The sequence below is a fragment of the Arachis hypogaea genome, chromosome 10 (genome assembly GCF_003086295.3).
Source record: "Arachis hypogaea cultivar Tifrunner chromosome 10, arahy.Tifrunner.gnm2.J5K5, whole genome shotgun sequence".
NCBI classification, from domain to species: Eukaryota; Viridiplantae; Streptophyta; class Magnoliopsida; order Fabales; family Fabaceae; genus Arachis; species Arachis hypogaea.
Window position 1 is genome coordinate 53,098,700 of NC_092045.1, and position 17,036 is coordinate 53,115,735.

The 17,036-nt window shown below is 28.9% G+C and overlaps 2 protein-coding genes across 2 annotated transcripts; one reads left to right on the plus strand and one right to left on the minus strand.

Moving 5' to 3' along the window:
- Window positions 1–2,423: 2,423 nt before the first annotated feature.
- Window positions 2,424–5,072, minus strand: LOC112715608 (caffeoyl-CoA O-methyltransferase). The gene is made up of 5 exons (XM_025767377.3): window positions 4,735–5,072; window positions 4,531–4,610; window positions 4,271–4,415; window positions 3,353–3,484; window positions 2,424–3,094 (listed from the first exon to the last, which is right to left on the minus strand). Exons 1-5 carry the CDS (start codon window positions 4,828–4,830, stop codon window positions 2,801–2,803), a joined length of 747 nt encoding a protein of 248 aa, XP_025623162.1. The 5' UTR covers window positions 4,831–5,072; the 3' UTR covers window positions 2,424–2,800.
- An 8,128-nt stretch (window positions 5,073–13,200) lies between these two features.
- LOC140175650 (uncharacterized) lies at window positions 13,201–14,994 on the plus strand. Its single transcript, XM_072204177.1, has 2 exons — window positions 13,201–13,940; window positions 14,076–14,994. The coding sequence occupies exons 1-2, from the start codon at window positions 13,201–13,203 to the stop codon at window positions 14,992–14,994; spliced, it is 1,659 nt and encodes a 552-aa protein (XP_072060278.1).
- The last annotated feature ends 2,042 nt before the right edge of the window (window positions 14,995–17,036 follow it).

Here is a 17,036-nt window from a genome sequence, read left to right on the forward strand (position 1 = left end):
AAAAATATAAAAAAAAAATTCGCACATGACGCGATAGCGTCGCCGACGCGTCCTCGTCATAGGTGCGTTGGGATGAAAATAAATTAAACAGAGAGTGATGCGAAAGTGTGGCTGGAGGCATGCCTTTGGCACAAATTGATCCACGCGTCCGCCTCATGTGGGAAAAATGCCTCCCACGCGTCCGCGTCACCCACGCGAACGCGTGCCTCAAAATCGACGTAAAAAGGGATGTATGGTCGAAAGTTAAGCTGGAATTGGGTTGGACTCGTGCTAGAAGCACAAGCCCTACCACACGAACGCATGCCCCACGCGTCCGTGCCATTTTCAGAATTGGGCCATTCACGCGATCGCGTCAACCACGCGACCGCGTCACCCAAAGATTTGGCAATATGAATTTCAAACAGAGAGTTGCGCGACCGCGAGGCTGCCCTCGCGCAAATGACACAAATTAATCTCTCCTCTCTCTTAGGATTTAGGATTAGGATTTTTAGAAATTAGGATTTATTTCTTCTTCATCACAGGTTCAATATTCCTTTTACTTTATATTTCTCTTCCACATTTAGATACTCTAATGCTTTTATTTGTATTTGATTTATGTTGTCCAATTGGCTTATGAACTTTTTTATGTTAGATTTGACTAGTTTTATTAATGCAATTGAGGTATTTCAGATTTATGCTTGCTTTATTCTATTTATGATGTCTTCAATTTAATTTAGAATTTTCCCTTTTAGATCTGGTTAAGTAATTGGTGACGCTTGAGTTATCAAATAAAGCAGTGGTTGAAATTGGTAGATCGCTTTAAAGCTAGTCTTCCCACAGGGATTTACTAGGACTTGAGGATCAAACTAATTATTCCACTTGACTTTCCTTTGCTTTTGTAAAGGTTAACTAAGTGGGATTAAAACTCAATTCTCATCACAATTGATAAGGATAGGACTTCCCGTTCTAATACCTTGCCAAAATTTTATTTTGTTATTACTATTTTAATTTTCTTATCATTTAACATACTTCTTCCTTACTTTCAAAACCCCCAATTTACAAGACTCATAACCAATAATAAGAACATACCTCCCTGCAATTCCTTGAGAAGACGACTCAAGGTTTAAATACTCGGTTATCAATTTAAAAGGGGTTTGTTACTTGTGACAACCAAAACGTTTGTAAGAAAGGACTTTTGTTGGTTTAGAAGCTATACTTGCAACGGAAATTTATTCTGAATTCTAGACCACGCAAAAGTTTTCTCTTCAAACTACGTTGAATATCATGTAGACCGCTTGTGGTTGTCAGGCACGCGGATCTTGGCTAAGCGAGTAACAAAGATAGTGGGTGATTGTCACGAGTCACCCCTTTATTCTGACTTAACTAAATTAAGAACGAGAGTATATCTTGGAGAAGAAGTAGGCGTGAATTGAAAGTGAAACAATAGTACTTGCATTAATTCATGAAAAATAGCAAAGCTCCGCACCTTAATTTATGAGGTGTAGAAACTCCACCGTTGGAAAATACATAAGAGAAAAAGGTCTAGGCATGGCCGAATGGCCAGCCTTCCAAATGTGAAAAATGGCATAAGCCCCAATACAATAGTAAAAAGTGCTATTTATACTAAACTATTTACTAGGGATTACAGAAAAATAAGTAACTAAGTGCAGAAATCCACTTTCGGGGCCCACTTGGTGTGTATTTGGGCTGAGCTTTGAAGCTTTCACGTGCATAGGCCATTCTTGGAGTTAAATGCCAGCTTGGATGCCAGTTTGGGCGTTTAACTCCAGTTCTGGTGCCAGTTCCGACGTTTAACGCCAGAAAAGGGTCTATGGTGGGCGTTTGGATGCCAGTTTGGACCGTCAAATCTTCGGGGCAAAGTATGAACTATTATACATTGCTGGAAAGCTCAAGATGTCTACTTTCCAACGCAATTGAGAGCGCGCCAATTGGGCTTCTGTAGCTCCAGAAAATCCACTTCGAGTGCAGGAGGGTCAGAATCCAACAGCATCTGCAGTCCTTTCTCAGCCTCTGAACCAGACTTTTGCTCAAGTCCCTCAATTTCAGCCAGAAAATACCTGAAATTACAGAAAAACACACAAACTCATAGTAAAGTCTAGAAATGTGATTTTTGCATAAAAACTAATAAAGATATATTAAAAAGTAACTAAAAGCATACTAAAAACTACCTAAAAACAATGCCAACAAGCGTATAAATTATCCGCTCATCAATACTCTAGTATCAATTATCGCCAGGTCAATTTTAGATGGTGAACGTCTGAGTGGTGCAACAATGTTAAACTAATGGACGACGCAGAATTGGCCACATTATATACCAATTACTTTTATTAGTTGAACAATGAAATTTGACTAAAGAAACATAGTCAAAAGGATGGAAAGATGCTAACAACCAAACTCTTCTCAACAATCTGCACAAGCTTATATGTGATAATTCGGTAAGTTAATTTGATCTCAGAACAAGACATCTTTTTTTTGAAAGTGCATTACAAGATCTCAATTTATATCATAATTGGAAGATTAATTACCTCCAAATTAAGATATACCATGAAATTGAAGCAAATGAAATGAAAGAAAAGGCACAAGTATATAAAACTCTTTACTCATCCACCGTTTTCAGATCAACAATAATAAGAAGAAAATTACAATTACAAATAGAAAATATCTTTAGAAAAAAAAAAGAAGGGAATGGGATCGCTTGGTTGATTGTTTATAAAACGGTTTAGGATTTCTTCGCTCCCAAGACAAGGAATTCATGTGTTGAAGAAATGAACGGTGGTCAATGGTTGTTGGAGTAGGTGAATCAGCTGATCCGACGGCAGAGAGTGATTCCATCACCAACCGGGAGCATGCAGATCTCAATTCTGGGGTCCACAGCCAAGGCCTTGTTAAGCTCCAACACAAAATCTCTGTAGTACCTAACGTACTTCCTCATGGGTGCATCGGCAGGTGCGACCACGGACCCATTCCATAGGGTGTTATCGTAGCCGATCACACCACCTACCTTCACCAAATCGATGAGCCTCTTATGGTAGTTCAGGTAGTTGTCCTTGTCTGCGTCCACGAAAATGAAGTCGTAGCTTCCATGGTTCTTCTCCTACATTTTCACGTTACATACACATTCACACCTTTAATTAGAAATGTGCTAGAACTAAAAATTTGTCTTTCATCGTAATTGTTAATAGTATTTATTTTAAGTGGTTTTATTTGTGTGTTATAATTTCCACACTGAAAGGGGCTAAATTTGGGTCATATAATAGAGTTGAGTCAAGAAAACATTTTCCTAAGCAATTAATCAACCAAAGGAAAAACTTGCATCCTTTTTTTTTTCCCTTTTGGGACTAGAGAAACTTACATCTTTAACCAATTCGTCGAGAACAGGGAGAGCTGGTCCTTCTTTGAAGGTAATTTTGTGGTCAACGCCGGCTTTTTTAATTACTGGCAGACCCAATTCGTAGTTCTCCTTGTTAATATCCATGGCCAAGATCTGTTACAATTAATATAATTAAAAATTGTATTTCATAAAAATTACCTTAAAAGTATTTGTTCAAATTTTTAATATATTTAATTCATTGTAAAATAAAAATTTAACTTTGATCTACTGGCAAACATTTATATCCAATGATATATTGACATGTTAATAAATATTTTTTTATTTCTAAATAACCAAAAATAAATATGATAAGTTTGGGAAAAAATTTATATTATCCCGTATATTAAAATTAAATTCATTAAAATAGACAAAAAATTGAGCATATTTGATGACTTTGATCCAATCTCAAAAACATACCAAAAATTTTACTATTATTAAATACTAAATAATTAACTAACAAGTGGCTTAGACACTTGTTAACGATACTTCTAATAATAATTTTTTATGTTTATAATAAAAATATAATTAAAAAAGTTATTTTTTTTAATAAACTGTTTTTTTTTTTTAATAAATTGTTTCCTTTCTACTTCTTTAAAGGTTTGTTAACCAAACCCGTACCAAATACCCAATTTGACTATAGGCGTATAAAGTATGATCTCCCATTACTACGAGTTATGACAAATTTTGAACAGGTGAAAGCAATTTGGATTCTGTCAAAAAAGTTTCCTTAAAACATTGATTATGAAAGAGAACGGAATTTAAAGCTTTACTAATTTTTCTCATGTAATTAACGCTTAATTAAATTGATTGTATGTATCTTTAATTAACAAATATCAAATCCAAATCCAAAAAATTCTTATCCTGCATAGAAAACAAAAAAAAAATTCTTGGTCTTGGTACCTTTCCATCTTCAGGAAGAGCAAGGGCAGTGGCAAGAAGCGAGTAACCGGTGTAGACACCGATTTCCATGGTGTTCTTGGCATTGATGAGCTTAAGGAGCATGTTCAAAAACTGTCCTTCATCTGCAGAGGTTGTCATGAGGTTCCTGTTTTTGTTTGAAGTTTGATCAATCAACTAATCAGTAATCATTTCATTTGCCTGCCCAGAAACAAAAGATACTAATTATGCAGAACAAAATAAAAATGGATCATAATACATACCATGGGTGCTTTGCTGTCAATTCTCTCAATTCTTTCATGGCTTCATGTTCTCTTGGGTACACGCTGGTTTCCAGAATGTACTGTACATTCATCATAATAACACACTATTTATTTTGAAATCAAAGAACCCAAAAGAATATAATATGTATTTAATTTATACAAGTGTAAAAGAATTGAGTGCCGAAAGGCGAGTATTTTGGTTACCTGGTATAGAGCATCACTCTGGAGAAGGCTCTTGTGACCAACTTCTTGGTGCCTTCCAGCTTCAGAAGTTTGGTTCTGCTCTCCGTTGCTGGCCATTGTTTCTATGTAATTCTTTTGTTTTTTTTTCTTTCTTTCTTCTTGATCTTCTTCTGTGCTCCCTCTATGATTGTGTTGTGAGTCCTGTGGAAAAGGATGAACGAGGGATGGTATATATAAAGAAGAGGAAAGGCAAATGAAGTTTGAGAAAATGCGGTTGGTGAGAGGAAAATGATGTTTGGTTGAACCGGATGGCGAACCCGGTTTGGGGTTGGTGAAGTTTGTGAATTATAATTTATAATTCCTTTTCCTAAATAGATATATGTGCAATATAATGAGCACGTTTCAGGCTTCCATTTTCATGATGTAGAGCCCCACTGAGTTAGTCCTATATTTTCTTTTTGTTGGTAAGTGATTTACTGCATCTTTACTTATTTATTTATCATTGAGAAAAAGTTATGAGACCAGAAACTTTTATTTAATTTTCTCACGATTGTAGCAGTTATTTAACTCTTTCATGGGTTAATGATGATTTGCAGGTGTCCATTTCTTAATAAATAAATGTCAAAACCAAAAGATAGCAATACGTAGAAAAAAGGATCGACAATAGTGAGAAATATTTGTAAGTGGAGCAGTTATTTAATTTTGTTTATAATATTATAATAATATTTTATTTTTTAATTTATTGCATCATGAGGCCTGTAGAGCAGTTATTTAATTTTGTTTATAATATTATAATAATATTTTATTTTTTAATTTATTGCATCATGAGGCCTGTTTTCTATCAGATTTTTTCTAAGATTTGCCTAGGCAATAAGTTAAACTTGTCTCCTTTCTTGTTTAATAATTTACACTCATCTTTCTTGTCTTTGATTTGTCTCCATTCAGAGGGGACTTGAGGTTTGATGAGTTTTTTAAAAATCAAAATCAGTTATTTCTCAGAACAATACTCACTGTTTAAGTGATAATAAAAAGATGCAATTGTTTTTTATTGTCACTGAAAAGAGCTCAACGAAATTTCGGTTATTCATTTCTATTCAACTTACGAAATTCATAGATAACATTATGTGAGATTTAATTAAAGTAGTAAGCCTTCTGTGAAAAGGAAGCCATTATAAATTCACTCAAATAAAAACGTTTAAAATGTCATTTTTTAAAGATGTTTTTTAATAATTAAAATTTAATATAAATAATTGTTTAAATTGTGTTATTTTTGTCAAAATTAGGTCAGACAAATTAATTTGACCGAGAAAATAGTAAATTAAATTTTGAACTAATTTAAATTAATATTATTTTTTATAAAAAATAACTATAATACCCTTATTATCGAAAATGACAAAAATATTCCTATTATGTATAAAGTGGCTCAACAGGCACTGCCGCTTTTCTACTGTGTTAAAAACTATTTTTATTTTTAAAATTGTAAATTTAATATCAATAATTAAAAAATAAATTATTAAAAAATAAAATATTTTAAATTATTTAATATATATGAAAAGTATAAAATAAATAAATTTAAATTAAAAAAAGAATTTTGTTGTTATAATGTGTAACAAAGTCAAGATAAAAATTTATTAACATTATTTATAAATTAGTTATTTATATATTAAATTTATTTATTTTCTCAACCTATTTAATTTGAAATAAATTTAAAATTTATATTCATATTTAAAATATTTTTTGTACATAATTCTAAAATAATATATATTATAATATATATTATAGTTAATATATTCAAATGTATATAAATTAAATATATTAAATATATATTATAATATATATCTATAATATATATATTAAAATTTTTTATATAGTTAATTTATATATATTATAGTTAATTTATAGTTAATTTTTTATATATATTTTATAGTTAATTTATATTTTAATATTCTAAAATTTTTTAATATTAAAATTTATATTTTTAAATATATATATTAAATATATTAAATATATATTAAAATTTTAATATTAACTAATATATATTATAGATAATATATTTTAATATTATATATATATTATATTTAAATATATTTAATATATATTATAAAATACGGTTCCGCTACGTTACCAACAGCATATCTGCCAACTTCTGCCAACTCTTATTTATAATTGTGTTTCATGGGAGTGTGTTTGTGGATGTGTCTAATAAAAATGTCTTTTTTATAACTGTGTTTAATAAAAGTGTCTTTATAGATATATTTTTTGGATGTGTCTCTTTATATATGTATTTAAAATATATTAATTATTAGACACATCTACGAACACACTTCCATGAAACACAAATATAAATAAGAGTTGGCAGAAGTTGGCGAATAATATGTTGGTACCCTATACTTTTCCTATAAAATATATTTAAAGAAATATATATTATAGTTAATTTTTGTTATATCTTTAATAATTTATATATATATATTATATATTATTTTAACTATTATATAAAATATTATATATTATTTAGTTAATATATATTCCAAAATATATATTAATAATATATATTTTTTAATAATATATAGAATTATTAAAAATTATTTTAACCATATAATATATATTTTATTGATAATATATATTATTATCAAATTCTTTTTTTAATATATATTAACTAATATATATAATATTTCAATATTATTAAAATTTAATATATATTAGTAAAACTATTTGTATGATATTATTTCTCCTGTGTACCCTTAAATTATCAAATTACATTATTTTTATCTTAATAATGAATTTTTTACATATACAGATACTCACAATAACACCAAAGCTGGTTTAAGTAATATACTAAACAATCCAAATATGGATACGAATCCTATATTTATATCTATTTAATTAATAATAATTTATTTTTTCTTAAATTTTGATTCAATAAATCTTTTATTATTAGCCTAAATAATATTATTATATTGTCTTAAATGTACTTTACATCATTATCATCTCAATTATTAAATAATTTAATAATTTTTTAATATAATATCATACAAATATAAAAATTTTATAACTGTATTATTATAAAAAAATATATATAGTCACTGTTTAATAATATATTTTTTATTAAATTTTTTGACTCTGTAACAAAAAAAACTTAATAGATAATTCCGATATATTTTTTTAACCTTTTTCTACCATTTAATTCGTCATTTAATTTGAATTATTTCTACAATATCTCTATATTACTGTACTCTACCGAATGTACTCTTAAATTCTCAGCCTACATTATTTTCATGTTAAGAATAATTTTTTTAAATATTTAGATACTCATGATAAAAGCGAAATTGATTCAAGTAATAGACCGAATAGTAATAAATATAGGTAGGACTCCTGTATATTTATTTAATTAATAGTAATTTATTTTTTCATAAATTTGGATTCAATAAATTTTTCATTATTGTCCTAAATAATATTATTAAAAGAATAAATAAAATGTTCTCGGGCTATATCATTATAAAAAATTATATTAGATATATGTTTAATAATATAATCGTAGCTTAAATTTTTTCACTGTATAACAACAAAAATTAGTTGATAATTTTAATATTTTTTATACTTTTTCTTTTAAAAAATAGATATATCAGAAGTGACAATTTTTTTACTAAATAAATTTAAATTGATAAATTTACTATTTCAATATAATTATTATTATCCTACCAGTTTAATATAATTTTTATTCACGAATTACTTATCTCTAAAAAATATTATACATGGTAAAACATAATCATTTAAAATACATTATTGTCGTTCCCAAACAGTCCAAATATGGGAAGGAATTTTATATATTTATATTTATTTAATTAATAATAATTTATTTTTACTTAAATTTTGATTCCATAAATCTTTTATTATTTGCCTAAATAATATTATTATGATATTATTATATTGTCTTAATGTACTTTACATAATTATAATCTCAATTATTAAATAGTTTAATAATTTTTTAATATAATATTATACTGCCAAACAATTTTTATAACTGTATTATTATAAAAAAATATATATGATCAATGTTTAATAATATATTTGTTATTAAATTTTAGTAGATAATTCTGATATATTTTTTTTTAACTTTTTTACTACAATTTAATTTAAATTATTTCTACAATATGTCTATGTTAATGTTTATCTGTAATTTATCTACCGAATGTACTCTTAAATTGTCAATATACATTATTTTCATGTTAATAATAAATTTTTTAAATATTTAGATACTCATAATAAAAGCAAAACTGATTCAAGTAATAGACCAAATGATAATAAATGTGGATAGAACTCCTGTATATCTATTTAATTAATAGTAATTTATTTTTTCATAAATTTTGATTCAATAAACCTTCTATTATTGACCTATATAATATTATTATAAGAATAAACAAAATCTTCTTGCGCCGCATCATTATAAAAAAATTATATTAAATATATGTGTTTAATTTTGGAACTACTTAAATTTTTTCACTATATAACAAAAATAATTAGTATTTCCATATTTTTTTTACTTTTTCTTATCAAAAATAGATATATCAAAAGTATTAATTTCTTCGCTACATAAATTTAAATTAATAAATTTAATATTTTTAATATAATTATTATGCTACCAGTTTAATATAATTTTTATATTCACAAATTATTTATCTCTAAAGAAAAATTATACACTGTAAAATATAATCATTTAAAATATATTATTATTGTTCCAATAATATGATTGCTATTATTTAGATGCTCATAATAATAGTGGTCCAATTAATATCTAATAGAATTTTGCATTTTATATCTTTTTTAATATTCTAAATTTCTTTTAAACGTTTTATTTAATACACAAAAAAGGTTAAGATATTTTTAATAAATATATATAACATTCTAAAAAATAAATGATAATTTTTTCACTTAATAAATCTAGTATATGGTTACACTTGAATTATTTTTCAAATGGTAACTTTTTACGGCGAATTCAAACTACCTATCATGTATTTGTATTTTACGTTACTGTCTATTTTTTTAGTTATTCAGAGTTTGGATAATTATGATATTAATGGGTATTCTATGTATTCTATTACTTTCAATTTGTTTAATTTTGTATGATTTGTATCTTTAAAAGTAACCTCTCAATTACCACTGATACTGTACAGGCTTAATTTAATGAACAATTTTATAATTTTGTTGATGTGTTTTTTTTTATATACTATCAAAAATTCATGGAAATAAATCTGATCAAAACAGTAGACATGAAGAAAATGTAACTGGTTAGTATTGTACTTTTTTTCCTTTATATATTTAGTATTGTGACATAATTTTAATAGGTAAATAAATTTATAAAAAAATTATTTTATCTTTATATGTTAGCATATTAATGTATTCATAGTAAACATTAAATGTGAGTATAATTGATGTTAAAAAATTATTTATTTAAGATCATTACAAAAACCAATTATAAAAAAAAGTGCCAGTGCTTAACAAAAAAAATTTAAAATTTATACACAAAAAAATTTATAAAAACCAATAAAATACTTAAAATATTTATTTGCCAATTAAAATGAAAAATATGTAAACTTTAGCGAAAACAAAAAAAAGGTAATTTAAAAATAATATATTTTGTTGAATCATTCTATTATAATTCACATAAACATGACAAAAAAAATAATTAAATAAAATGTTAAAAAATTTATTTATTTAAGATTATTACAAGAACCAATTATAAAAAAAAAGTGTCCGTGCCTAACAAAAAAAATTAAAATCTATACATAAAAAATTTTAAAAAAACCAATATAATACGTAAAATATTTATTTGCCAATCAAAATGAAAAATATGAAAACTTTAGCGAAAACGGAAAAAAATTTATTTAAAAAATTTTATATGTTGTTGAATTATTTAATTATAATTCACACAAATATGACAACATAAAATAATTAAAGAAACTATATTTTAAGAAATAAAATAAATAATAAAAATTAAAATGATAACTCTAGACAAAAGCACACAAAATAAAAATTATTAGAAGTAATAGAACAAATAAAATATGAATCAATATTATCGTCATGTATTGTATTATTTCAACCAGTAAACATTTAAAAAAACATGAAACAAAACATACAAGCTAAAAAATTTGGCCAAAGACAAAAATGGTCATACCCTATATAAGATAATTAACTAAAAAATGCTATAAGACAATTGATACAACAGAAAATTTTATTATTAAATTAAAATTATGATATATAAAGAAAACATTTTTTAAAAAAATTATTTATTTCAGACTCAAACTATATTGTATTGACTATTTAATCTAAAAAAAAATAATCCATGATAAACATAGTGTTACCATATAAACAAAAACATATAATGGAACAAGAAAATAATAAACATTTAAAATAATATAATGTTGTTATAGATCGTATGTGATTTTAACTTTGTTATAACAGTTTTGAATAAAAGGTTTTAAACAAAATGATTTTATTAAAAAAAGAATAAAACTATTTTGCTACAGAATAAATAATATTTCTTTATAATTAAAAGAATTAAAACATTTACTTAATGAATACAAAACATCTTTATAAAGAATAAAATAAAATATTTTATAATTAAAGTTGTTAAATACATCTGAATAAAAAAATTTAAAAAAATAAAGTCAAACAACATCATGATATTATACAGTATAACAAAGTTAAAAAAAAAAGATTGAAACATCATTTAAATATTTGATAGCTACTTATCTCTTTTTTATAATGACCACTATAATAGAAGTAATTCTTTGTATTTATAATCAACAAAGAACTATTTTTTAGTTGTTACAAAATTCATCATTTTCTGATTTTTATTATGAATGTAACTAAATATATGTTAATTTAATACGAGTATAAAAGTTAGACAAAATGTTCGAGCATCCCATAATTGTGCTCGAAATTTTCAAGAGGATGCAACAATAATTTGAACTCCGCTACCAATCCCAAGGACATGTCATTATTGTAGCGCATGTCTATTTCACTATGAGACGTTCGAGATGTGCTGTAATGGAAAAAAGTCTCTCTTTCCCGAGTAAATGCTCCTCAGGAATTGCTTAAAATCTTCTTGGACCCCTCTGCAGAAGGAAGCCATTTTAGAAAACATATTCGTGGATACAATCATGTATTTTCCTTCACTTCGTATGGTGTGCACATAGACGAACAACTGGATATAACAGGTTGTGGTATATATACATTTCGTGCTCAAGGCTCAATATATCACAGTATAGGGAGATTTCATCCGGATCAGGGCACTCGGCCACAATTTTTGCAACTGTACATATATGATACTGACCACGAGTTGCAGAATAGGATGCTGGAGAACACACAACTACAATAAACATTGGTTTTTAAGTTACAACAGTTGCTACACCGGTATAATCCTTTTCTCCATGTGTTTTGCCAGCTTGCACAATGGTCAGATGTACATGAGTGTAGTTTGGTCATTAGAGAGCGACCTGCTAATCAGCCACAATATAGTCTTCCAACTGCGTCGCAGGTAGCAGCTATAATTGTTGGTGATGACGTTGAAACAATGATTCGTGGGCGAGATATTAAGGTGCAAACTCATGCTGGTAGCCTACGAAGTATTTAGGAATTTGTTGGCTATTATGATCCACTACAATATCCTCTTCTTTTTCCATTTGGAACTCATGGATGGGATATCAATACCCGAAGTCAAAGTGGCGGCAAAGTATCATGCCGAACATATAATAGCTATATGCTCCAGGTACAAATTCCCATTTCCTACACAGTATAGACTTCAATAAAATTATGCTAAAAAATTGTTCAATGTATATAATCTTTTTTACAAATTCTTAAAAATTTGTAGATCCGCCCCGATGATCATTGCACCGTATTGCAAGCAGGGCGACTACTACAACAATATATTGTTGATAACTATGTGAAAATTGAAACCGGAAAGTTAAAATGGGTTCGAACTAGACAGAAGAAATTACGGGCTGAATTATACCAAGGCTTACAAGATGCTTTGCACACAGGAGAAACCAATGCAGGTAAATATTGTTGTATCTAATTGCTACTTCGTAAATCATTAAGAATTACCCAAAATAATTATTAAAACTAATAATATTTCTCTATATATTTGTCTTCAGAAAATGTTGGAAGAAAAAGAACAATATTACCATCGTCGTTCATTGGTAGCCTTCACAACATGACCCAACGATATGAAGATGGAATGGCGATTGTTCTTAAAGAGGGCAAGCCAGATATTTTTCTCACAATGACATGCAATCCATCTTGGACTGAAATAACTTCAGAACTCAACCCAGTTCAAACTCCACAAGATCGTCCAGATCTAACAACAAGAATTTTTTGAGCCAAAATTGAACAGCTGAAAGAGGATGTAATTACTAAGGGTGTCTTGGGAAAGGTGAAAAGATATATTATGTCACTGAGTTTCAAAAAAGAGGGTTGCCACATGTACATATGTTGCTAATCTTAGAAAATAATGACAAGTTAATTGACCCAGAGCATTATAATAGTTTGGCACGTACAGAGATACCATCTAAAGAAGTAGAACCACACCTACATTATGCAGTGCTAAAACATATGATTCATGATCCTTGTGAAACACTTGATCAATCTTTGCCCTGTATGAAAAATGGCCAATGTAAACGCAACTACGAAAAAAAGTTCGCAGCAGAAACACGAAGAGGTGACGACTCATATCCGCAATATAGGCGACGAATCGACACTCCAGTACCGATTAACCAAAATGTCATAGTTGACAATAGATGGGTAGTTCCGTACAACCCTTGGCTACTACTAAAGTATGATTGCCATATTAATGTTGAGATATGTAGTAGCATAAAGAGTATAAAGTATCTCTACAAATATTGCTACAAGGTCCAGACTGGGTTACAATGGAAGTTCACAACGGTTCTAATGTTGACGAGATCCAACAATTTGTTGATGCAAGATGGATCGCTGCTCCAGAGGCATGTTGGAGAATATTTAAATTTAACCTTTTACCGAATGTATCCATCAGTGGAAATGTTACAAATTCATTTGCCAAATCAACATCGAGTGAGCTTCTATGATCACCAAATCATTCCTGAAATACTTAATGATGATTATTTCTCTAGAACAATGCTCACTGAGTTCTTTGCCCTAAATTGTGAGGAGGACCAACAATCTAGGCATCTTCTGTACAGAAAAATTCCAGAGTATTACACTTGGCACAACAAGAAAAAGGAATGGCGTCGGCGCTAGACACAGAGAAGATCCATCGGTCGAATTTATACTGTATCACCTTCAGAAGGAGAAAAATTCTATTTGCGTATTCTGTTATCTAATGTCAGAGGACCAATCAGTTGGGATGACTTGCTAACAGTGAATGGGGTCCAATATTCATCCTTCAAGCAATCTTCTCAACACCGAGGATTGTTAGAGAGTGACAGTAGCATTCGTGCGTGTTTGGTTGAGACTTCTGTTTTACGATTTCCATGTGCTTTACGAAGGTTGTTTGCAATCATCTTAATATTTTGTGAGCCTACCGATGTAAGAAGCTTATGGGATGAATTTTTTTCATATATGGTGGATGATTATCCCTCAGCCAGCACCACAACAGCCTTAGTGTTCACAAATCGGCTACTCAGGGATATAAATGATATACTCCTTCAGCACAAAAAACAGATTACACAATACAATTTGCCAGCTCTAACTCATGAAAATGACAATGACAACTCGATACCTAGAGTTATCCAAGAAAAACTGTTTGTCGAAGTACCCCGGGAAGACATGTGCTCCGTAGTAAGATTGAACAATGACCAATCTAAAGCTTTCAAGTGCATTATGAATACAATTGATCGAAGAGAAAGTGGAGTGTTCTTTGTTGATGGGTCAGGAGGATCAGGCAAAATATTTCTTTATAGAGCTATAATTACAGAATTGAGAAATAAGGGTCATATTGTCTTGGTAACTGCATCATCAGGAATAGCCGCAACATTATTGCCTAGGGGTCGAATAGCTCATTCTAGGTTTAAGATCCCAATTAATGCAGAACCATCATCCATTTGCAACATAAGCAAACAATCAGATCTTGCAAAGCTGATTAGACAAACAATGGCAATCATTTGGGATGAAGCACCTATGGCAAATAAAGAATCGGTTAGACCGCACTCTGAGAGATATATTAGCAAACGATATGCCATTTGGAGGAAAAGTGATGGTGATGGAAGGAGATTTCCGCCAAGTACTGCCTGTGGTACCGAAAGGTAGTAAGTCACAAATGATTTCAGCTTCTATAGTTAAGTCTCATTTATGGGCTTCCACTAAAATTCTCCATTTGCGACAAAATATGCGATCTTCTAATGATCATGTTTTTGCTGAGTATCTTATGCGTATTGGTGATGGAATTGAGCCCACCATACATGAAGACTTTGTACGGATACAAGCAAATATGGAAATTCCATGGGAGGGTGAAATATCGTTACACAAGTTAATAGAAGAAATATTTCCAAACTTACAATCTCATGGGTGGGACGCTTCTTACATGGTAGAAAGGGCAATATTGACGCCAAAAAATCATGATGTGCAACAGCTTAATGATATAATTATCAACCAGTTTCCAGGAGAAGAACGAAATTTAGTCTCATTTGATGAGGTAGAAGGTGACGCTAATAATTTATATCAACAAGAATACCTTAACTCAGTTTCTACAGGCGGGTTGCCACCTCATGTGTTGAAGGTAAAAAGAGGTGCACCTTTGATGTTATTGAGAAACATAGACCCTAAGGCCGGCTTATGCAATGGTACAAGGTTACTATGTCGTGGAACTTTTCAAAACATGTTAGACGTAGAAATTTTAACGGGTCATCACTGTGGAAGAAGAGCTTTCTTGCCTCAGATAAAACACAAAACAACAGAAAATTCAGGACTGTCTTTTATACTTATCCGAAAGCAATTTCCTGTAAGGTTGAGTTTTGCAATAACAATAAACAAATCACAAGGATAGACCATTCCTAAAGTAGGGATCTATCTCCCTAAACATGTATTTAGCCATGGCCAATTATATGTTGCTCTGTCTCGAAGTATTTCTCAGTCAACTACAAAAATTTTAGTCAAAGAAGGAAAAATAGATGGAACAAGTGGAGAATTTACCAGAAATGTAATTTTCAAAGAAATATTGTTACCTTCACCACAGGTAATTTATGTTCTTAGTAAATGTGTGTAGTTACTTCTTGATACAATTCAGTCTACATATAATTTTAATCTTTAAATCTTTTTCATTGATATAGATATCTTTGTATACAAACTTCAATTTATTGAGGACTAACGACTTATATTTTTTTAATAGATAATTTGATTTCAAAGGAGCTCATCAATATATGCCAGGAGATAAAGACAACGAACTTGAACATTTGTTTTACGCAACAGGTACGTACTAATTATCATTAACTAAGACATACTAGATATACTAGAAATATATTAACAAATATCAATTACAGGAAAAAGGATTCCAAAATCTCTGGGGTGTATGGAAAGATGAGCAAGCAATCGCATCAATCAAACCAATAGACAATAAAGTAATTTTTTAAATTAATCACTGTCAAAATTGCATTCAATATACATACTTCTATTTCTATGTTACTAATCATAATCATATGTTATCTAATAGGTTCATTCCCTTCAAATTTATTCTATTGGTTGGGGAGGAACGGTTAAAATAGACAAGACCCAATTCTGGAAGATGATAAAAAAGGAAATACTGCTCCAACAACATACAAGGTAACACAATCATCATAATCAGAATGTTATTGATATGCCTATTATCTATCCCCATCTATGTTCTTCTTTTACTAATAAAAAATGAAGGGAAAAAGTATGTGCCTAAAATATTAAAAGGTTACTTTGAGATTGTAACGGTGATTATGTTTCCCATGTTGAATAAAGTTACAAAAAATAATTTTAAACTAATGAACGAAAATTAAACATTTTTCTTTTTCCAGCAACAAACTCATAGGAGCGGAACCAACTAATGTTAGTAAAGAACAACATTGCAGGTACCTATCATTAGATTAAGAAATCGCACAAAATAGAGATAATATCGGATACTTATAGATTTGAATGCTCTACAGAGGATTTAATGACTTCTTTTGTTGTGCATGTGTAGAAAATTCAACCTCAAACAAGAAATTTCAATTTTGCAGGTTTTATATTTTTTATTGTTAACTTTTCGTTCAAATATAATGAAATTTGTATTGGCATATGGTATATTTTATTGATTTCTAAATTTTGTAGTTCTTCAAGGCTCAAGAATT

Coding starts and splice junctions, on each gene's coding strand:
- LOC140175650 (XM_072204177.1), top strand. CDS start 13,201: ATGTTGCTAATCTTAGAAAATAATGACAAGTTAATTGACCCAGAGCAT. Junction 13,941..14,075: donor CTGTACAGAAAAATTCCAGA/GTATTACACTTG, acceptor ATCTAATGTCAG/AGGACCAATCAGTTGGGATG.
- LOC112715608 (XM_025767377.3), bottom strand. CDS start 4,830: ATGGCCAGCAACGGAGAGCAGAACCAAACTTCTGAAGCTGGAAGGCAC. Junction 4,611..4,734: donor AGAGTGATGCTCTATACCAG/GTAACCAAAATA, acceptor ATGAATGTACAG/TACATTCTGGAAACCAGCGT. Junction 4,416..4,530: donor TTGACAGCAAAGCACCCATG/GTATGTATTATG, acceptor AAACAAAAACAG/GAACCTCATGACAACCTCTG.